The sequence below is a fragment of the Delphinapterus leucas genome, chromosome 10 (assembly GCF_059928025.1).
Source record: "Delphinapterus leucas isolate spDelLeu-1000000601 "Yukka" chromosome 10, BTC_Dleu_Yukka2, whole genome shotgun sequence".
Classification (NCBI taxonomy): domain Eukaryota; kingdom Metazoa; phylum Chordata; class Mammalia; order Artiodactyla; family Monodontidae; genus Delphinapterus; species Delphinapterus leucas.
Genome location: NC_143138.1, coordinates 63,141,608 through 63,158,629, shown reverse-complemented (window position 1 = coordinate 63,158,629; position 17,022 = coordinate 63,141,608). Strand labels below are relative to the sequence as shown.

At 47.0% G+C, this 17,022-nt stretch overlaps 1 protein-coding gene across 6 annotated transcripts in view; it reads right to left on the bottom strand.

Annotated features, from left to right (window-relative positions):
- LARS2 (leucyl-tRNA synthetase 2, mitochondrial) overlaps positions 1–17,022 on the bottom strand; it is a 167,119-nt gene that overhangs the window by 17,492 nt on the left and 132,605 nt on the right. For 4 of the 6 annotated variants that reach the window (XM_089918046.1, XM_022573404.3, XM_022573403.2 and 1 more), the window contains 5 exons: positions 11,869–11,969; positions 9,017–9,199; positions 7,255–7,424; positions 5,234–5,311; positions 4,223–4,334 (listed from right to left, as the gene is read on the bottom strand). In XM_089918046.1, coding sequence (XP_089774172.1) covers positions 4,223–4,334; positions 5,234–5,311; positions 7,255–7,424; positions 9,017–9,199; positions 11,869–11,969 — 644 coding nt within the window. The remainder of the gene's footprint in view (positions 1–4,222; positions 4,335–5,233; positions 5,312–7,254; positions 7,425–9,016; positions 9,200–11,868; positions 11,970–17,022) is intronic. The other 2 variants (XM_089918049.1, XM_089918048.1) reach the window with 2 other exon arrangements.

Sequence of the window (17,022 nt, the reverse complement as noted above, 5' to 3'; positions counted from 1 at the left end):
GTAATGAGGGCTAGAGCTGTCCTAGGGTGTGACTGAGCAGAGTAATAATGGACATTTGCGAGGCAGCTCCTCAGAGCACTGAATGGGAGGCTGTGAAAAAAATCCCACTGAAGAGTTTTTCTCTCTGATAGGGATAATTTTGTCACTAGAACCATTTTGTCCCTCTCCAGTTTGACACCATACATTCTTATCATTAGCTACGTATTTCTTGGGGGGGCATGCACAAGCTAAATTGTTCCACCACCCACGATGGAGTTTTGGCAAGGATGTGACCCTTCCAAGGAAGGTGCAGAATTGAGCCTCTGGAAAAAGGCATAGACAGGTGCTTCCTAACAAACCCTGAGCAAGGCTCAGTAAAAGACTGTGATTGGTAATATGATGACTAATACCAACAGTGAATTTGAGTCTCAACTGGATTGAGATGAATTTATGTGAACCTGAATACTGTGGGAATATCATTTTGAGCTAAATACTGGACTAGATGCCCAGCCAAACCCTGATCTATTTTTTTCCAAAAAAAATGTGCCCTCTAAGGATGAAGAAAAAGACTATGGAAATGAAACTTGGGCACTGTGCATTAGAATGATTTCCTTGTGGAGAGGGGAGGAGGAGGGTCATCCTGAGGAGGCACACTTACCCATGCCTAAAACTGCCAAAAGCATTTACCAAGGGATAGTCTGTATTATCTGAACCCAGTTGTGGTGGTAGCCAGTAGACTGGAGAGCAACTTGGGGGAGGGTGGATCTTACAGATGGACAACAAGCCTCCTGATGGAGCTTTGGTGAGAGTGCATGTTAGAGTATTTTAGCTGCTGTCAGCCTCCTCCCCTGCTTTATACCTGCGTAGCTGCTGTAGTTCCCCCCACCAACTGCCCAAGAGGGGGACCTGAGGCAGTTGCCCTTATTCTGCATATAAGATAAAACCAGCTTATTTGTATTGCTGGTATATTCTTAGAAAGGTCATTTTTGATGATGATAAAATGATACCTTTAACCAGAGTACCACCAAGGAGCTCCCTGTTTGGTGATTTTCGGCTTTTTTACTATCCACCAACAAAGGAAACCTTGTGTCCTTTGTGTGGAAACAGCATCAGTAACTCCAAATATGCAAAATTTCCCTAACACCCTCATAGATAAGACAGTATTCTATGGTGGTAAACAAAAGATAAGTTTGTAAATTCAGATGTGGTCTATTGACCTTCTCAGATCCAAAGTTTCAGGAAGGAAAAAAAGATTTCCTCATCCTGTTGAAGTGTGCACACTGCCAAGACACTGGTTCTGTTTCTTGGGTCTCCACTGATTCTTAAAGTGATCGGTAGAGAAGCACTTTGGGCTTCTCTAAAGGTTTCCTTTTATCCAGAGCCATGATGGCCATTTTGCCCATGGACCCCAAATTGCCCCCCAGAAGACAGATCTCAATTCTGCTGCCCTTGGGGGAGGATCTCTTTTATGAAAACCTGCTTCTCTGGAGAATTCTGAGAAATGGTAATTTCTGAACATCCCACCCTCACTGACCACATTTCCATTATAATCATTGTGAGGTTATCTTTCGAAGATGCAGGAATGAAACCAGAAGTTATATGAAAGCTATGTTTTTTAGAATAAACCAAATGTGTGCAAAAACTGTCCCAAAGGCTTGAGACAAGAGTGACTGACAGTGTGGGATGACAATAATGACCGTCACAACATAGCACTTCTGTTTGCAAAGGACTTTCAACACCTTGTGACACTGGCCCTTATCCGCTGCTGGGAGAAGGCAGGAAGGGGTCGTGGCCCCATTCTCTCCAGAAGGCACCTGACAAAGACCTGTCTGTGAGTTAATGACCAGGGTGATATGCCTGGTGTGTAGGATTCCTCACTTGACTGTGCTACAGCCCCCGATGCTCATTCAGAGGAGCCACACACATACACATGTGCAGAGCCAGGAGACAAAGGCTTCCCATTGTTTCTTTGAATTAAAAAAAAAAAAAAAATTAGTTGCCATGAATTTGTAAAGCTTGAGGGGAGATCTTCTCAAGTGAATTAACACAGACAGACTGCAATGCCCGCTGCTCAGAATGCCCTCCCCAGCTTTCCCACCAATGCCTAGAACAGAGCCAGGCACAAAATACATTCTCAATGAATGTTTACTGAATGGCTGAATGAGACATGCTAGCAAAACTAAGACTCAGTCTAGACCCACTCCTTATTATAACACAGCTCACAAAAGCCCACTGGTATTGTGTATGGAAAAAAACATGGAGCAAAGTTTGAAATGGGCCAGTTTCTACCATATTGCTTCAGTGTATGTCCTGCTGGAGATCTTGTCACACAATTGAAGGACAGACTAACAGGGTAACACCACAGTGTACACCTGTCTGGTAAGACCTGCTGGGCAGGGACAGGACCCTGGAGACAGCAGACGCTCTCTGCCACCCCCCCAAATCCTGGCCCTAAAACACAGAGACTGGAGGGGCAATGCAAGGAGGGAGTTTCTGAAACCCCATTTACATCAGTCCCTCCTGGGAGAAATGAAATGAAGGAGGCAGACAGATAATGTGAGACAAAAAAAGATGATAAAAGGGAGAGATCTGTATATTCTAGGGTCAGAGTAAACACTTTTATTATAAATTAGATAAGTTTTGCTTTAAAAGAAGGGAAGACTAGGAAAGAATTAACAGTGTGCCATTTAAAAGACTTAATGTGATCACCAATGCTAAATGAAAGAGGCATGTTTCCTGCCTAAGGAGATAATGAAAGGCTACATAATCTAATATGATATGGCAGTAGCCTGGCAGGGCCTAATACCACCCACCCTTTAGGGCATTCTGGCTATTCAGCAAAGAATGGGTGAACGTCTTGTCCTGTATAGTCTGTTCTAAAGCACAGAAGCAACTCAATTCACTTGGTGAAGTCAGCAAAGCCCTTATTCCCAAACCTGACAATGCCTAGTGAGAAAAAACTGGTGTCTCTTAGGCGTATAATTGCAAAATTCTAAATAAAACACTAGCAAATAGAATTTAACAGTATGTTAAAGGTTTACTACCCCATGGTTAAGGTAAATTTATCCCGCAATAGGCTATTAGGCAATCAATTAATTGGACGTAGGTCATGACAACAGGGCAAAGGGGAAAATTAAAAGCAAAGGATACAACACGATAACAATTGAAGAATGGATGTTACGTAAAATCTACCTCCCAATTCCTAAGATGAGTTCTGGTAAACAAGGTTAGAAGGCCGCTTCCTTAACATGACAGGGAATATCTACTCTAAGCCAACAGCCAACACCATACCTAACAGGGAAGTGTTCCATTTAAATCTGGAAATGAAACAAGATTGGCTGTTGCCAGTATTCTTTAACATTACATACGGTTTTCTAAGCAGTATATTAAAGAAAGTAAACAGACACAAGGGCATTACTATCAGAAAGGAGAAAACTTAACCTTATTTGCTGATCATAGACTCGTGGAAAATCCAAGAGGATTCTACCCCTTAAATGAAGGAGGAGAGATTGGTAGGGAATCTGGTTAGAAAATAAGGAAGTAAATTAATATTAAAAATTATATGCCAGATATTACCAGTCAAAAATTATTAAAGAAAAAAGATTCCAGTCACAATAACAAAAATAAAATGAAATGTGGCAAGATTACTTGAGAATAATCTTAAGAAATGTGTGGGACCTACATGAAGAAAATTACAAAACTTGCCCAGGCACGAGGGAAGTCTTGAATGAATGGAGAGACAGATCATGTTTTGGAATGGAAGCCTAGATGCAGTATAAATGTGAAACTTTCCCAAGTTAATTCTAGGTTTAACCAAATCTCAATCAAAATCTCAAGGAGATTTTGGGAGAACTTAACAGAACTATGCCAGAGTTCTACTGAGAAGAATAAACAGGTGAGAAGAGCTAAAATAATTATGAAAAAGAAATGAATGCTACTTTTCAGAGGCCCCCAGATAAAAGCATGATGTAAACACAGCATCCCTAGGCTGCCTGGCTTCTGCAAGCTCCTTTGAAACATCCACAGAAGTCACAGGAGACCTCTGAACACAAGGTCTGGAGAACGGGGCCCAGAATAACCATCAAGTCCTCCTGCACAGCACCTTCTCACTTCTTTCCATTTCCACAGAGAGGTCCCAAGTGCAGATGCCAAACGCTGGACCCCACGGCTGAATAATGCTCAACAAGAGGCTGGAGCACATGCTGCTCAGTAGTAACTGGTCAAGCAAGGCCTCCCCACCTACCTGCCCAGAGCTCCGAGGTTATGTGAGGGGCCATGGGAGCAGCCATCACCATCAAGGCACAGAGAGCATCCTCAAACTCAGGGCTGTGGAGAACAACTCTCTGAGAAGCTTGCTGAGGAACAGAAAAGAACAGCAATGTAAGAACACTGAGATGTACAAGATAAGCCTGGGTAAGAAAGGCCATGAATGTATGTGAAATCCAGAGACACAAACAGGCAGGAAGAAACCCTCTTCAACATCATTTTTGCTCTGGGCAAAGAACTTTCCCCATTTAATCATAGTATTAAAAATAGCTGGAGCAGCAACAGCAGATATATTACTATTTGTCTTTTTGGCCGTGCTGCGCGGCTTGCAGGATTTTAGTTTCCTGGACCAGGGATCGAACCCGTGCCCCCTGCAATGGAAGCTCAGAGCCCTAACCACTGGACCGCCAGGGAATTCCTGAGCAGATATACTGTTGACTGAGCATTTAACCACGCTCGCGGTCTGATGCTAACGCATTTGGTTTTTACTACCCTTTGAGGGCAGTATTGTTACCCCATTTGACAGATAAAGCAGCTAAGGGTTAGAGTGGGAGAGTCATCTGTCCCTGTGTACACGGTTAACCAAGAGATGGAGACCAGATTAGAATCCAGGTCGGTCCTAATTCTTAACCACTCAGCTATGTTTCCTATGTGCACAGAACCAGTGGGAAATAGAGACTAGCTCAAAGGTTCTGCAATGTGGAACCTCCAGGACAGGGGTCCTCTTGCGCCCCTCAGGGAGCTCAGGGTTCCCCATTCTTTGACAGTTCCTGCAAACACTCAGTGTCTTCCTGAGGTGTGGCTAATCAGTTAACTCAGTCACACCCATTCACTTTATGGGGCACCTACTATACACCACACTTCAGAGATAAAATGTCCAGAAAGGCACAGTCTCTGCCCTCAAGGAGCTGCAGGCCACCTCACCATGTGACTGGAAGCCACGCTCCCTCCTCGGTTACCAGCAAATGAGCACAGACGGGCCACCTACCGAGAGGGCACTGCTGAGTCCCATCAGTTGAGAAATCGCAGAATTCAGTGAGAAGTCCTCTGTGAAATGGGCAGTCACCTATTGGTAAAAAGTTGAATTATTCACTTTGTTCAAATTTCCTTTAAGCTTTCCCATAAAAAAACTAACTTATCCAAAAAATGTGAAACTAAATGCATGCAATAAAAGATATTTATAAATGTATTCACTATCTTAAATAGTCACTTTAATGTTTCGTCAGCACAAAGATTTTTTTTTTTTTGCTGTACGCGGGCCTCTCACTGTTGTGGCCTCTCCCGCTGCGGAGCAACAGGCTCCAGACGCGCAGGCTCAGCGGCCATGGCTCACGGGCCCAGCCGCTCCGTGGCATGTGGGATTTTCCCGGACCGGGGCACGAACCCGTGTCCCCTGCACCGGCAGGCGGACTCTCAACCACTGCGCCACCAGGGAACCTCAGCACAAAGATTTTAAAAATCAAAGTCAATGTTGTTTCCACCACTCAAGACTGTTACTCTTCCCCCATATTTGGGACAGTGTTGGTTCCCATAGTAGGTGCCTAAGAAAACACTGATCATTACCTGAAAAGGAGGCAGGACCCATTTGATGAGCAAACATCAAAACGATAGTAAACAGGAGATGGGGTAAAGGATGCCACCTCTCTGTGGTTACACGACTTCAATTCACAGTGAAGATTATTGGTATATGGGATAAGGTTAGTTTTACATTTTCAAACATGGAGTCAACACAAGAACACAAATACGATTTGTCAGCTTTTTCCTGTTGGTGTGCTTTTCAATTTTGACCATGGGCAAAGATATAGAAAAATAACACATCCTTAAGATGTCCAGAGTTTCCAACTTGTTGAAATAACCCAATTCCATTATCTGACAGAAGAGAAGAATTTGCCAAATCCAAAGAGAAAATATGGGGTATGAAAACGATCATTCAGGCATCACTCTGATCACTAAATTCAATTCCGTGAGCTCTGTTTCCCTGCACTATAGTAGAGAGGATGAAAATAAAGCTGAAGAAGTGTCAATAAATGAGACCATGCTGGACCCAGGCTCACTGCAGGTTATACAAACCAGAGGAAAAGCCCTGCTCCTTCAACGTAATCAGTTGCCAGAGCCCAGCGAAGTGACCTTGGCTAACTTTCTAAGCTTGAATCAGCACAACTTAAAAAAACAAATTCAGCCTAAGGAGAATTTGGGGTATCTGGTACCCATTAAAAAATGGCTTCAGATTTCCTAAGGGCCTTCTTTCAAAGATATATGACATTTTTTCACAAAGTTCTTAAAAAAGGTGAATGTCATGGTATTAGAGCAGACCTCTAGATGAACAATTTAAAGGGATGCTATCAATGAAGAATCTTTTAAAGTGATTTAGACAATAATATACTATTCTCTAAGAAGATAAAGTGAACAATTATTTTACCTGTAAAATTTAACCCACAATAACTCACGTGAACATCGTGTAACAAAGTACCTGAGTGGGAAAGTACTCGCTATTCTGAGTGTCAGGGAACTCTGCTCTGTTCCTCACTGGTCGTGTGACTTTCATAAGACATTTAACCTCTCTGTGTCTCAGCTCTGCCCACAGATGGGATGAGGAGGAGGCTAAAGAAGAGAGTCTTTTCCAGCCCCTTTCAACTCTAAAATTCTGTTTCTGTTTTTATAACATATACAGTGTGTCATCAGTATGATATTAAATTTGGTTCTCTACCTGGATGTGTTAAATATGGAAACATGGAAAGTGGGCAGCTTCTTGAGATCCAGGATGGATAAATGGGAGGCACCATTAGTGGGAGCCATTTCCTGAGAGCATCTCTGTTCATGATAACGTTTGCACTGTTGCTCCACCTTGGTGAAATACCCAAAGCAGTAAGATCAATTAATCAAGGCAAGTGGGCCACCATAATAAGAAAGGAGGAAGACCCAGAGTGCCCACCCCAAGGCAGGGTGAGCCACACAGATCACGAGGGCTCAGTTACAGAATCAACCAGTGTCCCCTGGAAGGTTTCTGACCTGAGAGATGATGGAGTTCTTGTACTCCCACAGCTTCCTTCCCTCGGCTTTCTCCTCGTTACTCAACAGCTGAGGCCTGGGAACCTTCCCATAAACCCTGGCCTCGATAAATCGAGTTGCCAAGGACCAGAGACGCTGCTGCCATCTCAGCACCCCAGGGAGAGCGTCGGCTGAGTGTAATGTCAGTGAATGTGAGAGAGAAAGAGAGACATGTGAGAATGATTGGTTTGGTTATACCTAAGTGACAAAGCACCTGTGAATGAAGAGACACTTCATTGTGCCCGGTGGATCTCTCCAAGGGCACGGAGAAGGGTCCTTCCTGGCTTCCAGTGTCTGGGAACTCAGACCAGGACTGACTCTATCATTTCTTAGAGCTCCAAATATTCGGAGTACAGGACGGCAGGGCTACACAAAGGGTTTCCACCAACTGTCACTGGCCCACAACGAGCTTAGAAGCTTGGGCCAGGATGTGCATCAGGGCACTGCCTCCTTGGTTAAGAAATCCTGCTGTGACAAAAGTGTCCTCGGAACTAACAGTGTGCTTGGAGACAGGGTTGACTTACACTGGTGCAGGTGCCCCATCTCACGTGGACAGGTAACATGCAGAGGCGGCAGTGGTCCACAGACCGCACTCTGAGCTGCAGTGCTGCACAGCCTGAGGTGTTTTAACACCACCCCTGTCCTCGCCAGATCCGTGTGTATCACATATTTCAGATGTGTTCATCAAATCAGCTGTTCATCTGATCTGGAGAAGTTGAACAGCTTCACCTGGTGGCCCTGGGTCACACAGCTAACCAAATTAGGGCCAGTTCAGGTCTTTTACACTTTAGCCACTGGACTAGACATTCTCAAGCCTGGATGCACAGCAGGATCTTCTGGAAGGCTTGTGAGAGACAGATTCCTGGAGCTGGTCCCACAGGGAGGGCTGGGGAGCCAGAACCTGGGCCTGAGTGTCCCCAGGGATTCTAGTTCCAGGACTGGCATCTGTGACCACTGCTCCAGACCACACTTCTCACTAGAAATGGTGTGTTGAACTGAACGGTGATTCCAGGCATCTGATTTCTTTTCCCCGTAACACTTGGATAAGACCACATGAAGGAAAACTGAATTACTGATTACTGTTGGACAGCTTATTCTAGGATATCCAGATACCTGAGATTATTCTACCTCACACCATTTTAGGTCTAAACAACTTTGGAGGGACGAATCTCCCCTGCGGGGGCCTCTGAAGGCTACTGTGGGTGACTGAAGAGGTCACAGGTAACATCAGGACCAGGCCCCATGCGGGGTTTTCTGGACTGGTGACAGGCAGTGACACCATTCTAGAAAAAACCTTTCAGGTTAGACCAAAAGGGGACTGGCCTCTGTGGACCACAGTGGGCCCAGGAGTACCACAAACGCCAGTCTGGCTCAAGGAAACGTTTTCAAAGTGGGATCCTCGTAGAACCTGCATGAGAACGCCACAGACTCACTGAAGGCAGGCTCCGGGGCCCTGGCCTGGGGGCTGGGTCAGCAGGGCTGTGGTGAGGACTGGGAGTCTGCAGTCACAGCGAGCTCCCCCAAAGGTTGGACGTTCATTTCATTACATCTGAGAAAACTGGCCTAGGAATGGCACAGGATGTTGGGCAAACTGCTACTTGCCTCACACAGCTGATTCCTAGAACCCTACTATTGACTCAGCAAAGACATTTCCTTCCTTGAATTCCTTTGGCACCGAGGCGGATCACAGAGGAGGCAGGCTGGGAAGAGGAAGGTGACTTACTTTTTACATCCCACAAGATATCCTTCTCAGGAGGGGCGGCGAAAAGGATGTAGAGCCGGATGGTGTCAATGCCGTACTGCTCCACAACGGCCTCGGGGTCCACGCCATTGTGCTTGGATTTGCTCATCTTCTCCCAAGTCACCTCTAACTTCTCCCTCGTGTTTGCATGAACAGGAACAGAACCTAGACACCAGAAAATTGCATCGGTAGGGGATGTGTGATGCCGAATTGGTTCTGTGACAGTATATTCAATAAGAAAATACTGGGTGAGCAATTATAAGTGTTAATTTAAAGAATTCCACTAATTCATTTAACATGACTTGTTCTCTCCCTCTAGACGTCATAAAAATGTTTTTGTTTTCAAATGAGTAGGCCCACCTCCCATAACAAACCTTCCTTTTTCTCAATCACAAAACAACACAAAGTAAGTTCCCTTTTTTTTTTTTTTTTTGCGGTACGCGGGCCTCTCACTGCTGTGGCCTCTCCCGCTGCGGAGCATAGGCTCCGGATGCACAGGCTCAGCGGCCACGGCTCACGGGCCCAGCCGCTCCACAGCATGTGGGATCCTCCCAGACCAGGGCACGAACCCACGTCCCCCGCATCGGCAGGCGGACCCTCAACCACTGCGCCACCAGGGAAGCCCAATTTCCCTTTTTTTAAAAAAGTAAATTACTTATATGCAAAAAGGAAAGTGAAAAAGGATAAGGAAGACTCGCATATTGCTCTTCTCTTTATGGATTCAGGGTCTCCTTTGGAAACGGGCAGATGACCAGTCAGGGTCTCCGAGCAGCAAAGCACCTGAGAGGTCACTTCACCTGGGGGCTAGGTCCCCAGTCCGTGTTGAAGTCACCAGAACATGATCTCGCAGCATCGAGGCCCATGCGTGGAGTTAGCTTGCTGGGCTCACAGTAAACGCGGTGTCCCATTGTGCAGCCCTGTTCTTTGTCTCCTTTCCACCCACACACCATCGGTCCAGACGGTGCTGATGGAGGAGGCCTTCCATGGCCATGTTTGGAGGAGGTGACCTTGCTGCCAAGCTCCAGTGGCTGGGACCAGGAAGGACATCTGAGAAGGCTAAGCTTCCTTCTCAGGAATTGGAACTAAGAGACAGAAACTCTGTCTCAATGCTGTTGGGCACTGGAACCAGAAGGTCCTAAGGAGCTGGGCCAAGACGTGGCTCTGCGGCTACCAAAGGTCACTCTGTAAACTGAAATTAGGGAGAGCAGAATCCAAGCCTGGGGGAGGAAGGAGAACATGGCAGAAGAACAGAGAGGGGCAGGGAGAGGAACTGGAGGCTCAAGAAAGAGGAGAGAGGAGTGGCCCGGCGGCTTCCTACATGTCGTACTTCCTGCAGCTGGGTTTGGGCGATGTCCCTACATCCCTGTGCGAAACCTGCCTTTGCGTGGATTTCTGTTCCTTCCAGCTAAATACTCCCTCTAACAGCAACCAAACTCACTCCCCAAGGTACCAGCGTATATACCTACAAGCCAACTCCATATTTCATGAGAGGCACACCCACTAAGTAGACAGATGCCTGCCCTTGCTGATCCAGGTCCATATTCTCCCCCTGGGGGCAAGTCTGCGTGGGAAGGAAAAAGATGTTCACAACAATGCTTGACCTCGTGACATCAGAGCAAAGGGAGACTGAAGTCCTGGAAGATGTTTTATCCAAGCTGTGGTGAGGATCAGGGAACTACTGCCCCCTCTACCCCACACCCCTGTCCAGGCTGCAGCAAGCCTTTATAACACTGTTGTGAAAATTAGGAAAAAGGCATCTTTCTGGGCAGAGAAGTTGAGAAGCTAGAAAAAGGTGCCCTCTCTTGGCAGATGTGGCCCTGAGGTGTATAGTTGGGTGAGTGGCTGGATCTCGGGCCCTGCTCACCCCCTCAGGCGGTTGCCTTTGTACATTGCACAAACTGCACAGTCATACGTAGCAGCCCTGCCCATGACACAGAGAGCCCTTCACCAACAGCTAAAAGTTATGTGTCCCCTGGACTTAGCTCCTTTCCCTCTGGCAAGTGTTGGAGAAACACTGCCAATTTCTGCTTCTCCAGCTTCTTTTTCTCCCAAGGACCATGGTGACCCTTCCAAACCCTGAGGAATTACTGCTTTAACTAGGTAATCCCATTGCCTGCTTCCACCTAAACCTTCTCTCTAGTGTTTGGCTTGGGAGCCTGACTACCTTTTAAGGGGTTGTTGGGTTTACCTAATTTCATCCATTAAGCATGAGTTATTCTAAATTTAACTGCCAGAGTTTCTCACGGCCACCTCCCAATTTTCTGACACGTCATTTATTTGTATGCTGGGTGCACGTGATACACCCTCATCATGCCACCTAGAGATCTTTGAGGATGAGTGAAAACACAGGGTGGTAGGAAAAGGCTCGGGAAAGCTGGGAGAAGGGGAAGTCCAGGGGGTCAGGGGGAGGAATTCCACCAGGGGGCCCAAGTAGACTGGTGGTCCCTGACGTTCTGAAATGCCCCTCTAGACCACGTGGGGAGATGTGCTGAGAATGCCCCAGTCTTACAAGAATGTCTCTTGGGTCTGGGGGCTCTGTCCCTGAGATGGGATGTCAAACACAGGCTAGGACAGGAGGTGATGCCAGAGTTGACTCCATGTTATATACAAAAGAAAACACTTCCGGAAACTGAACTGACACTTGAGCTGGATGGGATGGGGCTGAGGGGAGCCAGCCTCAGCCTCAGAGGGCGCCAGCCCAGAGCCAGCTGAGGCTTTGAGACCATGAGGCTAAAGGGTCACTCGCCTGGATTCCTGCCCAGCCAGGGCCTGGCAGCGTTCGCCGGCTTGGTTTTCTGTGAGCACCTGGATGGGACTAGATGGGCCATTCTTACCTGTGAGATCTACTTCCTCTCGCTGTAGATACTGTCCAGATGGTAGGCAGAACGTCTGTCCCTTGACAAGGCCTTGGGCCAGCAGTTTATGAAAAGGCTCTCTGAGGACAGATAACAAAAAAAGAAAACTGGTGGGGCAGGGATTCAAAGCATCCAGAAAACAGCAGTACAAACCTTACCAGCTGATGAGCAGAGATAACTGCCCTGCATGAAAACTGGCTGGCCAATGCCACCTGTAAATCCAACTTGAACAAATGGCTCCTTACAAATAAGTGATAAGGAAATTAAGTCAAATCAGAAGAAGTTAACTACTTTCCAATGGGGCAAAGTGGAAAGAACATCAGGCCTCACATCTGGAAGACCTGGATCTGAATCTCTGTTCTGCTTCTCAAAGACTTTTATGAGCCCAGGCGAGTCACTTACTCTGAGCATCAGTCTGCTCCTCTGTAAAATAGGGATTTAAAAAACCTGCCTCAAAGCGTTGTTGGGAGAATTAAATGAAATGACTGCATGAAGATACTTGTAAATTTTAAAGGTCTGTACAAATGTCAGTTATGCTGAGCCCGGAGTAATGAAGGGCTCAGGAGGATGTAGACAGGTTTATGTTGGGGTTTTGCTCGTTAAGATTACTCTTTCCTTAACTTTTATACAGTGCCTGCTTACATTCTTTTTAAAATCATACAAATTATATATGAATATGCCCTTTCTCTTCGAATTCAAACACCCCTGCCCCCGCCTTCCCAGGCCTATTCCCCTCTGATGAGGCAGTTACTATCAGTCCATACAGATCTATTTCATTTTTTTTTGGCTGCTCCAAGAGGCTTTCGGGATCTTATTTCCGCAACCAAGAATTGAACCCGGGGCCCCAGCAGTGAAAGCACAGAGACCTAACCAGTGGACGGCCACGGGATTCCCCAGATCTATTTCATTTTTAAACATCTATCGAGCATTTTACATATGGGTGGCTTACAATTTATTTATAGTGCCTTTTTTTTTTTAATAGTGCCTATTTTTTTAAAAAGCTGTTTTAGGGCTTCCCTGGTGGCGCAGTGGTTGAGAGTCTGCCTGCCGATGCAGGGGACACGGGTTCGTGCCCTGGTCCGGGAAGATCCCACATGCCACGGAGCAGCTGGGCCCGTGAGCCATGGCCGCTGAGCCTGTGCTCCGCAATGGGAGGGGCCGCAGCAGTGAGAGGTCCGCGTACCGCAAAAAAAAAAAAAAAAAAAGCTGTTTTAGTCACACCCTTACTGGCTGAATAATGAACTATAGATGTTTTCTCTTAAGAGGACAAGAAGGGGTTGACCCTCCTACTGAAATTACTTTGTCTCAGATTTGAAATTGTTACTCAGTTTTGAAGCATGTGAGCAAGAGCTATTCCAAACTCAAAGTATTTGTGGAAACCTCTGCTGAGAGCATGTGCCGTATTTCACTCTTACAAAGCAGAAGGTAGGAACGTCTGAATGAGGGGACAGATTGATGTTTTCCACCAATATCACCCCCAGCATGACGAGCCTATCGATGTACAAACCCTCGGGTGCTTCAAGCTCACTTACATGGAATGGCTTTTATTTAGAGGCTCAAAAACCCAATAACCTCAAAGAGGCCAAGCCGACCACAAACCCAGCTCTAGTGATGATGGAGGTAGAGGGCGCTGTCTTTGTTAATTTAACAGGATCTCATTTCACACTCGAGGCTCATGTAGATGAACCCTGATACAGGGTAAGGCCTCTGGACAGGCCTCTGATTTGTACACTGTGCAGCCCCTGTCACAGCAGCTGTGTGGACAGAGGCAGTTTAAAGGAAACTTTCTAGCGGATTCAGAGGGACAGAGTGGAACAAAGAGGCTTACTGGGAAAAAGATGAAGGTCAGCTAGAAAAAAAGGACTCCTGCCCTTCGTATTTTTTTTTTTTTTTTTGTGGTACGCGGGCCTCTCACTGTTGTGGCCTCTCCCGTTGCGGAGCACAGGCTCCGGACGCGCAAGCTCAGCGGCCACGGCTCACGGACCCAGCCGCTCCGCGGCACGTGGGATCCTCCCGGACCGGGGCACGAACCCGCGTCCCCTGTGTCGGCAGGCGGACTCTCAACCACTGCGCCACCAGGGAAGCCCCTGCCCTTCGTATTTTAAAATCTTGTTATGAGCGTGTGTATGTATGCATGTGTGCATGTGTGAGTTTGGTGGTATGTGTGTGTGTGTGTGGGGGGGTATTTTCCAACGTGGAAAAGACCCATATATTTGACATCAAATGGAAATGTAACACGTATTTTTGAAGCCTCAAATTATTCAGTGTCACAGGGCCCATCCAGCATGGTACTGTGTTAATTTGGAAGAAATTTCACATGTGCATACGCATAAAAATAGTCACCCCATTGTTCCGGCTCTAAGATCTATCTTAATAATAAGCTCTTTTGAGTCATAAAACTGCCTTCCTTCCACCTCCAAGAAATTCCACCAGCAGTGTCACCATTGGCAGAATGACATCCTTTTGTGCCACATCCCAGCAAGATTCCCAGAAAATGTGAGTGATGGAAAGATATGAAAAATGATTTAAAAATACAATGCACTTGGATCTCATGATGCATTTTAATACAGAAACACCTTGAAGGGGGAGCAATGGTGTCTGGGGTCCCTGTTTCTCAGGAACACTGGCACAGACTCCACGGGAACCTTGTGTCCTCGGGCCACATGAGCCGTATCCAGGGTAGGTTGGGGTTTTGATGCCCGAGGACCCAGATCTGCATTTTCCTCAGGAAGCTCAGGGAATTGTACCCACAGACCAAGCATGCAGTTCTCTCTACCATCAGCCCCATCTACCTTCCTGGCCTCTCCTCTCACATCTAAATGTCCCTGCTCCTCACAGAGGTCACAAGGACACTTGACCATTCCCAGAATGTGCCATGCTTCCTAGGATTCAGCAGGAATGCCCACCTCAGCCTGGGTTCCTGGGGAAACCTGGACCCAACCTTTACCACTGAGCTCAGGCATCCCCTTCTCCGGTGGCTGTCCCTGTACCCTGCACACAGTCCCCTTCACGCAGCTCCGAGCCCTCCTTTGTGCCCTGCCACGTCCAGCACACCCTGCCGTGAAGAGCATGACCAGGTTGCCCTGTGATTACAACATAAATACCCGTCCGCCCCCTGCTCTACCCCCACCGTGGCAAGGAGCATTCTCTTGTCCTTCCCTCTATCCCCAGCGCTTAGCACTGTACTAAACAGACAACATGCTCTTTAAACATGTTCAAAACATGGATGGATGGATGAACAAATGCGAATGAACAGACAGATGGCGGGATGGAAGGAGGAAGACACGGGATGTTTGGGGCTGCCAGCTCCTGAAGCCATCTTTGCCTTCTATCCAGTCTGAGGTGGCACCTGGATTTTAACCTCATTACAGAAACAATACAACACAGTTTTAAAACAGAAGGAGAAAATTGTATGGCTACGTTTCATGGGGCAGATGAAGAGACTGATTACAAAGCAAACTGCACAAGTGTTCTACACAGAAGGGATGCCTCCCCAACCCGCAGTGGCCATCAGTGGCTCGACGGGACTGATTTCTCACACGCCCAGGATGCACGTTTTTGAGCACTAGCTTATCTTTCAAGAATCTTCCTCAAATAATTTTGCATGCTGCTGCCTAACACAAAAGAGACAGACTGCAACCTTGTCCCTGCTGTGCTCAGTGGCAGGAGGATGAATTTGCTGTTACCGTCTTAGGCTCTAGTGTCCCTGTACCAGTTTTTGAGGTTTTTCCTCTCTTTTCTCACTTTGAGTACATGGCTTTGGTCACTCTCAAGAGAAAGAAAAGAGATGTCTTTGGGATGGAAGGAGGGAGGGAATAATCTGGATCCCAAAGATAAAAGACCAGTAGGATGATCAAAAGACCAGTAGCATTAAGCCTCCAGAAGGGGCGGGGTCAGAAACAAGGAGCTTGTTCTCCAGTCTTGCAGGTTATCAAGTGGCACAATGCTGCCCCCTTCTGGGAATGGACAGAATTGCAACCTGCTGGAATCTTGACCCTAACTCCAGCCTTTCCGCCTAAGGCTGCACTCCTCAGAACTCATCTTTTACAACTCTCTCTTCTTTTGTTTTTTTTGTTTTTGTTTTTGTTTGCGGTATGTGGGCCTCTCACTGTTGCGACCTTTCCCGTTGCGGAGCACAGGCTCCGGACGCACAGGCTCAACAGCCATGGCTCACGGGCCCAGCTGCTCTGCAGCATGTGGGATCTTCCCGGACCGGGGCACGAACCCGTGTCCCCTCCGTCGGCAGGCGGACTCTCAACCACTGCGCCACCAGGGAAGCCCACAACTCTCTCTTTTTTAAAAGTAAACTTTTAAATGAGGTAAAGCACCCATACTGAAAAGCATATAATTCCTACGGGTAAAACTTGAGGAATTTTCACAACATAAACACACCTGTGTAACCAGTACCCAGGTCAAAGATCAGAATGTGACCTACTTTCTGAAGGCCCCCTCCTCCCACTTCTAGGCAACATCTCCCCACCATGGGCACCACCAGCCTGGCTGCTAACACCATAGATCAGTTCTGCCTGTTTCAAAACCACTTCTAAGCCTTTCAGAATGAGGGATCTCAGGGGAGCGTCCACACTGGAGGCCTTCTCCAGAATGGCAGGCGTACCCTTCTCAAACAGCAGCACACCCAAAACAAGGCCTGCCAGTTAAATGAATAAATCTTAATTTCCAAAAGTTAGCAACAACACAACTTGATAGCTGAGGCTCATCTGGGCTACCTTCTTCTTCCAGGGCTGAAGCACTGCAGGGCTGGCTGGAAGTGTCATCTAGTGCAGGGATGGCAAGACTGCCCCAGTGCCCCTCCCGCCCCATCACTGATCCATGGCAGCACTTCCTGGTGGACTCAGGCCGAGGCTCGGAATTCTTGGTATCACGTCCTCAGAAAGCAGAGTTACCCTGTGAAATCTATCATTTATTTATTCGGCAGGTATTTATTGAGTGCTGACTATGATTTCGTCACTGAGCCAGGCATTAGGGATGTCATGGTGGGCAAATCAATTACTGCCCTCAGGGAGCCAGCCTGTCTGCTATCACTGAACCAAACCAATGCCTGACCACTCTCAGAGCTGGGAAGGAGGAACAGAGTCCAGTCAGATCTGAAGATCAACTCCTGCCACATCAAGT